The sequence below is a fragment of the Nerophis ophidion genome, linkage group LG09 (genome assembly GCF_033978795.1).
Source record: "Nerophis ophidion isolate RoL-2023_Sa linkage group LG09, RoL_Noph_v1.0, whole genome shotgun sequence".
Taxonomy (NCBI): Eukaryota; Metazoa; Chordata; class Actinopteri; order Syngnathiformes; family Syngnathidae; genus Nerophis; species Nerophis ophidion.
The window spans coordinates 42,400,011-42,410,730 of record NC_084619.1 but is presented as its reverse complement, the minus strand read 5'-3'; the positions used below and the strand labels follow the sequence as shown (position 1 = coordinate 42,410,730).

At 36.5% G+C, this 10,720-nt stretch overlaps 1 protein-coding gene across 1 annotated transcript in view; it reads left to right on the top strand.

Annotated features, from left to right (window-relative positions):
* LOC133559337 (WW domain binding protein 1-like) overlaps positions 1-9,555 on the top strand; it is a 42,239-nt gene extending 32,684 nt beyond the window's left edge. Inside the window, exon 4 of the mRNA XM_061911015.1 lies at positions 5,949-9,555. Within this exon, the coding sequence (XP_061766999.1) occupies positions 5,949-6,319 (371 nt within the window). The 3' untranslated portion in view covers positions 6,320-9,555. The remainder of the gene's footprint in view (positions 1-5,948) is intronic.
* The last annotated feature ends 1,165 nt before the right edge of the window (positions 9,556-10,720 follow it).

The window sequence follows — 10,720 nt, the reverse complement described above, 5'->3', positions numbered from 1 at the left end:
CTATGGATCAGAGCGGTCAAGCGAACATGGTTCCCGACCACTTGTCAACCGGCAGGTTTTGGTGAGAAAATTGTGGTAAAAAGTCGGAGATCAGCAAAGCTTGCGCCGTCCATGCAGCTGCCGTTACTTCCCTCAGAGACTGGCTTCAACACACCCGTGGACACACCCCTCCGACCATCAGGTACTATTTAACTTACTAAAACACTGGCAACACTACAGAAAGATAAGGGATTTCCCAGAATGATCCTAGTAAATGTGTCTAAAAACATCTGAATCGCTCCCAATGCAATCGCCTTTTTTTTTTTTTTACTTTTTTTTTTTTCTAGTCCGTCGCTATCAATATCCTCATCCACGAATCTTTCATCCTCGCTCAAATTAATGGGGAAATTGACGCTTTCTCTGTCCGAATAGCTCTTGATGCTGGAGGCTCACATTATAAACAATGTGAGGATGTCAGGGGCCCTTACACCGGTGACGTCATCGTCTGATACTTCCGGTGAAGGCAGGGCTTTTTTATTAGCGACCAAGAGTTGCGAACTTTATCGTCGATGTTCTCTACTAAATCCTTTCAGCAAAAATATGGCAATATCGCGAAATGATCAAGTATGACACATAGAATGGACCTGCTATCCCAGTTTAAATAATAAAATCTAATTTCAGTAGGCCGTCGGGAAACTCGTTCGGTACACTTCCGCCCCAAACCGAATCCCCCGTACCGAAACGGTTCAATACAAATACACGTACCTTTACACCCCTACTATCTAATAATTATTGGTGTCTTCATTGATTTACTGGAGTTTATTTGCATGCAATGAGGGATACTACATTTTTGTTAACAATTATTTTATTCAAGACAAGTTTTACATTTTCACTTGATTAATCCCAATGTTGGAGACTGTTGTTTATTAGCATGCAATGTAGAATGCTACGTTTTCGTTGACGGCAAATGATTTTATTCAAGACAGACGTATTGCATCTCATAGTACATTGAAAATTATTACATAAAAAGTACAATTTATAACTGGTCTAAAAAGACCATTTTACAAATTAGAATTTTGCTGATAGTAAAATGCAGTGTCATTTCAATCTACTAGTTTTTGATCAAATAAAACAAAAACTTCTTTCTAGTTATCTTTAATTTGTCTTCAATTGTTTCAAAAAGTAGTGGTGAAAAAAACAAAACGTAAATCACATTTTTTGTGAAAATGTGACATCACTGGGGGTGTAACGGTACACGAAAATTTTGGTTCGGTACGTACCTCGGTTTAAAGGTCACGGTTCGGTTCATTTTCGGTTCAGTAAGAAAACAACAAAATATACATTTTTTGGTTATTTATTTACCAAACTTGTAAACAATGGATTTATCTTTTTAACATTGGGATTACTATAATAATTCTGCCCACGTTAATCCACATTAAACCTGCCTCAAGTTGTTGCTTTGATTAAATAAAATTACAAAACATTTCTTCTACATATACAAAGTGCAACATTAAACAGTTTCAAGTCAACTCATCATGCTTAATTTATTACAGCATTTGGGAAGCCTGTAGTTGACTTTTATTATGTAAATGTTATATTTTTGTGATAGCAGGGACCCTGCCATTCAAAACTAGGCTGCTACATTACTAATGATTAATATAACTAATGCAGCATGTTATCAGAAAATACTGGAGGAAAATTTGCACTCATCAGCCCAAATACTGCGCACGGGATGTTTTTGGACATTCCAACATGACAATGATCCAACACACAAGGCGAAGTCAACCTGTCATTGGCTACAGCGGAACAAAGTGAAGGCTCTGGAGTGGCCAATCTCAAATCACCTGACCTCATTATCATTGAGCCACTCAGGGTAGATCTCAAACGTGCAGTTTGTGCAAGACAGCCCAAGAACTTACAGAAACTGGAGGCTTTTCGCCAAGAAGAATTGGCAGCTTTGCCATCTGAGAAAATAAAGAACCTTATCCACAACTACCACAAAAGACTTCAAGCTCTCATTGATGTTAAAGGGGGCAATACACAGTATTAACAACTGGGGTATGTACACTTTTGACCAGAGGCATTTGGGTACTTTCTTTTGTCATTTTGACTTGAAAAGAGTCAACACAGTTGTTTGCCAATAAATAGCTTCACCCAACCATTAACCATGAGTGGAAGAAAGGTTTTTGTGTTATCATTTTTTTCTTTAAAGAATGCCCGATAAATCATAAATTCTCCCTGTGTGCGTGTGTGTGTGTGCGTGGTTACACACACAATGAGCACAGTTGTGCTCATATAAATATACAGTATATACACACACACAATTATTTAGATATTTTATATATTGTGTGTGTATCTCTAAATACTGTCCATATGAGCACAACTGTATAATGTGTGTGTGTATGTATATATATATAAAATGTATGTGTATATATAATATATGTGTGCGTGTGTATGTATATATATATATATATATATATATATGTATGTGTGTATGTATGTATATATATATATATATATATATATATAGTGTGTATATTAGGGCTGTGGATCTTTGGGTGTCCCACGATTCGATTCAATATCGATTCTTGGGGTCACGATTCGATAATATATCGATTTTTTTCGATTCGATTCTCGATTCAAAAACGATATTTTTCCGATTCAAAACGATTCTGTATTCATTCAAAACATAGGATTTCAGCAGGATCTACCCCAGTCTGCTGACATGCAAGCAGAGTAGTAGATTTTTTATAAAAAAAAAAAAGCTTTTATAATTGTAAAGGACAATGTTGATTGCAATAATGTAAATTTGTTTTAACTATTAAACGAACCAAAAATATGAGTTATTTTATCTTTGTGAAAACATTGGACACAGTGTGTTGTCAAGCTTATGAGATGCGATGCAAGTGTGAGCCACCGTGACACTATTGTTCTTTTTCTTTTTTTTTTCTTTTTATAAATCTCTAATGATAATGTCAATGGGGGATTTTTAATCACTGCTATGCTGAAATTATAACTAATGTTGATACTGTTGTTGATAATATTAATTTTTGTTTCACTACTTTTGGTTTGTTCTGTGTCGTGTTTGTGTCTCCTCTCAATTGCTCTGTTTTTTGCAGTGTTGCTGGGTCAGGTTTGGTTTTGGAATAGGATTGCATTATTATGGTATTGCTGTGTAGTGGTTTGTTGGATTGATTAAAAAAAAATTATTTTTTTTTTTAAATAGATTTTTAAAAAATGAGAATCGATTCTGAATCGCACAACGTATTCGAATTGATTTTTCCCCACACCCCTCGTGTATATGTGTGTATGTGTATATATATATATATATATATATATATATATATATATATACATACTGTATATATATACTGTATATCGGTTTGGAGGTGTACTGAACGAGTACACATGCTAGCAGCGACCGGGCTAGGACAACATGTAAAAGCCAGAGCTGGAAGACCCTCCAACCGAACGAGTTTCCACACGGACATATTAAGTAGCGTACCGCACGTTGTGTAAACATAACACACTGAGGCACAACACACAGCATGCTAGCAGCGACCGGGCTACAATAGATTGACCATACCTCCTCTTTTCACCGGACAGGTCCTCTTTTGCAGAGCTGTCCGGGTGGAGTTTCTTCAATGCCTCAAATGTCCGTCATTTTTAGTTAGGGTTGCATGTATTTTCAATGTACGTTCAGGGTTAAGAAGGGGTTTAAAACAAGACAATTCGTGCATGCAGCAGCATTCGTGAGGGAGGGGCAGAGACAGAGAGAGCAAGTGAGTTATGATAAACGCGCATGCGTCGCCAGGCTCTGCTATTTACCCATAGATTTATCAGATTTTATTTTTTATTTAATATATAGCAGCGGCGGCGATGACCAAGAAGAACGCGGAGTTGGAATATAGTTACAACACTTTTCTACATATTTATATGCATATTTATGTAATATTTACATATTTATATAATATGTCACGTAACTACGAGCTCCATTCACAGACAAGAGTCCCATTGCTTTTATGAACGGTCGAGCGAGTCAAAAGTTGGACACAAAAAATAACAAATAAATATATTTTTATTTGTGGCGGCCGTGATTATTTCGTGGCGGGCAGCCACAAATAAATGAATGTGTGGGAAACCCTGGTGTGTGTGTGTGTGTGTGTGTGTTTTATATTTATATTTATATATATATATATTTATATATATATATATATATATCAATCAATCAATCAATGTGTACTTATATAGCCCTAAATCACTATTGTCTCAAAGGGCTGCACAAACCACCACGACATCCTCGGTAGGCCCACATAAGGGCAAGGAAAACTCACACCCAGTGGGACATCGGTGACAATAATGACCCAGTGGGACGTCGGTGACAATAATGACTATGAGAACCTTAGAGAGGAGGAAAGCAATGGATGTCGAGCGGGTCTAGCATGATACTGTGAAAGTTCAATCCACAATGGATCCAACACAGTCGCGAGAGTCCAGTCCAAAGCGGATCCAACACAGCAGCGAGAGTCCCGTTCACAGCGGAGCCAGCAGGAAACCATCCCAAGCGGAGGCGGATCAGCAGCGCAGAGATGTCCCCAGCCGATACACAGGCAAGCAGTACATGGCCACCGGATCGGACCGGACCCCCTCCACAAGGGAGAGTGGGACATAGAAGAAAAAGAAAAGAAACGGCAGATCAACTGGTCTAAAAAGGGAGTCTATTTAAAGGCTAGAGTATACAAATGAGTTTTGAGGTGAGACTTAAATGCTTCTACTGAGGTGGCATCTCGAACTGTTACCGGGAGGGCATTCCAGAGTACTGGAGCCCGAACGGAAAACGCTCTATAGCCCGCAGACTTTTTTTGGGCTTTGGGAATCACTAACAAGCCGGAGTCCTTTGAACGCAGATTTCTTGCCGGGACATATGGTACAATACAATCGGCAAGATAGGATGGAGCTAGACCGTGTAGTATTTTATACGTAAGTAGTAAAACCTTAAAGTCACATCTTAAGTGCACAGGAAGCCAGTGCAGGTGAGCCAGTACAGGCGTAATGTGATCAAACTTTCTTGTTCTCGAAAATAATACGTTACGGTAGTCGAGGCGAGACGTAACAAACGCATGGATAATGATCTCAGCGTCTTTAGTGGACAGAATGGAGCGAATTTTAGCGATATTACGGAGATGAAAGAAGGCCGTTTTAGTAACGCTTTTAATGTGTGCCTCAAAGGAGAGAGTTGGGTCGAAGATAATACCCAGATTCTTTACCGTGTCGCCTTGTTTAATTGTTTGGTTGTCAAATGTTAGAGTTGTATTATTAAATAGAGTTCGGTGTCTAGCAGGACCGATAATAAGCATTTCCGTTTTTTGGGCGTTGAGTTGCAAAAAGTTAGCGGACATCCATTGTTTAATTTCATTAAGACACATTTTTATAATATAGGTCAACGTAGTTCAATTATGTCAATGGTGTCACAAAAAGTGACCCACAAACTAGCAACGCTAAAATTCTTCTTCGTCCTTAATAAATTAATAAATGTTCACCTTACTTGCATAAACTGTTTGAAATGATCATACATTTTCCAGGACTGACACTAACCTGATTGTTTACACCTGTAACCATGTGTCATTTCATGTTTTGTCAAATATTTATGTTGGTAACTTCATAAACATATGGCATTAAACAAAAAATGGAAACTCTTTATCATAGTGTGAACATAGGATATGACTACAGTAATTATTGCAGACCATTGTCTTTACTGATTACTTGTATTGTTTTGTTGATTATTTGCCTTTTTAGCTTTTTAAATAAATGTATAAGTAAAAATAAATCTCAATACATCTTTCCTGGTAAAATAAATACAAACATTTTACTTTCCCTTGTTGACAGCAAATATGCAAACGTATGGTGTCAACAATCTATAGATTTTACAGTAGATTGCTTGGACTCATCATTAATATTTTATTTTTCAGGATTTTTACCCTCCTACCTGTTGCCAGCATATGAAGAGGTTGTAGGCCGTCCAGCCACGCCTCCACCTCCTTACACACCTGCCTCGTCAGCACCTCCTCCACCCGTACAGACGCTGGACGACCCTCCTTGTCCCCAATCTCCCATCGCTGTTGATACACTTTGCACGACGTCAGCAGATGTTGACGCTCCAAGCTCTCCTAGTAACAAGGATTCACCACAAGATAGGAAGCGCCACTTCACTGGAGACTCTGGGATTGAAGTGTTTGATGGTCAAGAACTCTGGGAGCAGCATGGCTTCTTAGCAACAGACGCCATGGAGGAAGACGATGGCGTGCTGCACATGCGGGACACATCACAGCAACATCGATAGTAACATCAACAAAACAATATGCATAATTGTAATAATAGTATTGTCATTGACCACACACCATGATTATTTGTGGTAATGGTGTTGTCATTGACAATGTAATATGAACAATTGTATCAGTAGTGTAATTGACAACACTACTACATGAATACTAGTTTACTTGTATTAGTAGTGTCATCGACTAACACTACTTTAATACTTGTATTAATACTATAATTGGCAACAAAACATGAATATATGTCAATTAAAACACATGAATGCTTCTGTTAATAGAATTATAGACAACACAAAAATAATTGTATTAATTGTAACACCACATTGATACTTGTATTAATACTTGTAAGAATAGTGCCACAGACAACACAACATTTATAATTGAATAGTGCCATCAATAACACAACACGAATACTTGTACCAGTAGTGTCATTGACAACACAACATGATTACTTGTTATAATAGTGTTGTCAATAACACAACATGAATACTTGTGTTGGTAGTTCCTGACAACATAAAATGTATACTTTTATTAATTGTAACAAATGGGTACTTGTGTTATTGCCATTGACAACACAATATGAACAAATCATTAGTGTCATCAATGACACATCAATAATTGTATTCATATTGTCATTGACAACACTACTTGAACACTTGTTTTAACAGTGCCATTGACAACACAACATTTATATGTGTATTAATAGTGTCAATGGCAACAGAATAATTGTACAGTTATCAAAATTATTCAACCCCCACACAATTTTGGTGTTTTAGCAAGTTGGACATTTTTTCCGTATTTTGTTTATACTCATATCAAATAACGATGCGTCAAATAGACAAATGCAACTTAAATTGTAACACTGTATTTTACAAAATACCAAAAAAGGACATTTTTCTTAATATCTCATTGACAAAATTATTCAACCCCCTAGTTACATGCATCTTTAGTACTTAGTAGAACACCCTTTGGCAGTAATTACATCCTTCAAACGTGATACATAACTGGACACAAGCTTCTTGCAACGATCTACAGGTATTTTATCCCATTCCTCTTGGGCAAAGGCCTCCAGTTCATTCATATTCTTGGGCTTGCTTGCTGCAACTGCCTTCTTCAAGTCCCACCACAGGTTTTCTATAGAATTTAGGTCTGACGACTGTGAAGGCCACTCCAGAGTCTTCCAGCCCTTCTTCTGCAACCACTCTAATGTTGATTTGGAGGTATGCTTGGGATCGTTGTCCTGTTGGATGGTCCAACGTCTCCCAAGCCTCAGCTTCGTCACTGACTTCATGACATTTGCAGCTAATATATCCTGGTAGGAAATAGAATTCATAATGCATTGAACGCGCTGAAGATTCCCGGTACCTGAGGCAGAGAAACAGCCCCAGAGCATGATTGACCCCCGCCATGCTTAACAGTAGGCAAGGTGTTCTTCTCTTTGTAAGCTTCATTTTTTCTCCTCTAGACATAATGTTGATTCATAGGCCCAAAGAGTTCCAGTTTTATCTCATCACTCCATAGAACAGTTTCCCAAAACCTTTGGGGTTCGTCCAGATAATTTTTGGCATACTGGGGTCTATTTTCTTGTGCCTGGTAGTCAGAAGTGGGGTGCGCCTGGAGTTCTGGCATGGAGGCCTTCCTCTTGTAGTGTGCGTCTTATTGTCTGGGACGAAACCTGCGTCCCCCCCTCTGCAATGTCCTGTTGTAGTTCCTCAGCTGTTACCCGGAGGGGTTTTCACCACTGTACGCTTCAAATACCGGACAGCAGTTGCACACAGCATCCTCTTTCTACCACGCCCAGGTAGTGTTTACATTGTGCCTTTAGCTTTAAACTTGCAAATTATGCTCCCAACTGTGTCTCTTGGAATGTGTAATGTCTTTGTTATTTTCTTATATCCATATCCTTTCTTATGAAGAGAAATTACCTCTCTTGACTTCTTTGACCACTCCCTGGACTTCACCATGTTGCAAATACACCATTGACCATCTACAAGAAGCTGAGCGTCACAGTCTTTTTCAATCAGTTTAATTGTTGCTCGTTATGGTTATCACATCTACAGGTGTTTTCAACACCTGATTTAAAAGACCTTATTCAAATTCTGTTCTTAAGAGTTATGATCTTCAAGGGGTTGAATAATTGTGTCAATGAGATATTAAGAGAAATGACACTGCTATGTTACAAAATATAATGTAATTCAAGTTGCATTTGTCTATTTAATGCATTTTTATTTTTATAAACAAAATACAAAATAAATGTCCAACTTGCTAAAACACCAAAATTGTGTGGGGGTTGAATAATTTTGATCACAACTGTATTATAGTCCTTGACAAGAGTACATGAACGCTTGTATTAACAGTGTCATTGACAACGCAACATGAATATGTGTATTAATAGTATCAATGACAACACAACATGAACTGGTGTATTAAGAGTAACATCACATTGATACTTATATCAATATTGTCATTGACAACACAAAATGAATACTTGCATTAATAGTGTTGTCTATAACAACACAACATTAATACTTGTAAGAATAGTGCCATTGACAACACAACATGAAAACATTTCTAGTTCCTTCAATAACATAATATAAATACTTTTACTAAATGCTGTCAACAACAGCACAACATAAGTACTTGTATCAATAGTGTCATTGACAACACAACATTAATGCTTTTATTAGTGTTGTCAATAACAGCATAAAATGAATACTTGTGTTAATAGTCCCTGACAACATAACATAAATTATTGTATTAATTGTAACACAACAGCGATGCTTATATAAATGCTGTCACTGACAATACACCATGAAAAATTAATTGGTATCAATGACACGACATTAATACATTTGTTAATAGTGCCATTGACAACACCGTTAAATCACGAACAATAATTCCCAGGCGCGGCCACCGCCGGTGTTCACTGCTCCCCTCACCTCCCATGGGGTGATCAAGGGTGATGGGTCAAATGCAGAGAATAATTTTGCCACACCTCATGTGTGTGTGTGTGTGTGACAATCATTGGTACTTTAACTTTACATAATAGTTGTCAATAACATAAAATGAATACTATTATTAAAAGGGTCATGAATAGCGTTGCTAGTGAAAAAACAGCAATTCTCTACACAATTGAGAAAAATGTACATCAGTGATATAGGAATGTTTGTTTGTGCATGTTTTATTCAAATCAAGTTTAAAACTACGTTCTTGAATTTAAGTAAATAAAGAATGTTTACATTTTCATGGTGTCAGTCATTGAACTAAAGCAATATTGTTATTGAATAAGCTTGTCCTAAAGTAGCAACGCCAGCGTCGGGATATTGAAAGATATCTGGACACAACCTACATGATTTGTGACCTGCACCTCCTTGATGTTGGCTGGATATATACAGTATTTTATAAATATTTGCGGTACAGTATTCTATAGTTGTACAGTGATTTAAATAATAGTTGAAGTACACTATAAATATTTGTTACACACTACCGGTATTCTAAAATTAGTACGCCTACAGTATTCTGCAAATAATTGCTGCAGTGTTTTATAAATATTAGTTGTGGTACAACATTGCAGTAAAAATGTTAAATTTTAACCAACAAAATAAGTGTTTTCATGTTTGACATACTGTGAGTAAATGGGTTTTTACTTATATGAACTTGTCTTTGAATTATCATTGAATGATTGGAGCTGGAGTTATTTGTAGATTTGTATGATTATATTCAGACAAATAAATTTAGATAAACAAAAAAAATATGCTAATCAGAACTCTTCTAGACAACAATTTAACGTCATACAGCTATACAAGAAAAAATAATACAATTATGAACAATATTTTGAAAAAAAGACGTAAATCTCATTGCTTGGCCAGGGTGTACCCTGGTGTATACAATGTTTAAAAACGATGGTTTCCTTATTTAAATGTAAATGTATTCAACGTCATATGTGTGGTTTTGAATTGACTGTACAATGTACGTACGTCACAAGTTTTTTTGTTTTTAATATTTTTTTTATTTTCATTGAACAACAAACATACACGAATAATGCACAAAAGCCAAGGCACTTTCAACATCAGCGAAACATTTCAAGGAAAGAAAACAAAAGCAAATACAGATAAGAGTATTGAATAATAATAATAAAAAGAAAAAAAGGGCTACTTCAATCATTTCAAATGTTTTTAAAAAATATATCAATTTAAGGGCTTTGTACTCTTAATAATCTTCCAAGATCTGATTGATAATGTAATTGGAAACCATTAAGCCAATTAGTCATTAATCAAAGGTTAATGTGTGTGTATATATAACGTTACATGTACGTGTATTTTACTGATCATCAATGTGTGCAAATGTATAAGTTGTTGAAGTCGTACTTTATTATTGTTACCTTTTTGATAATTGTCTATTAAGACCAA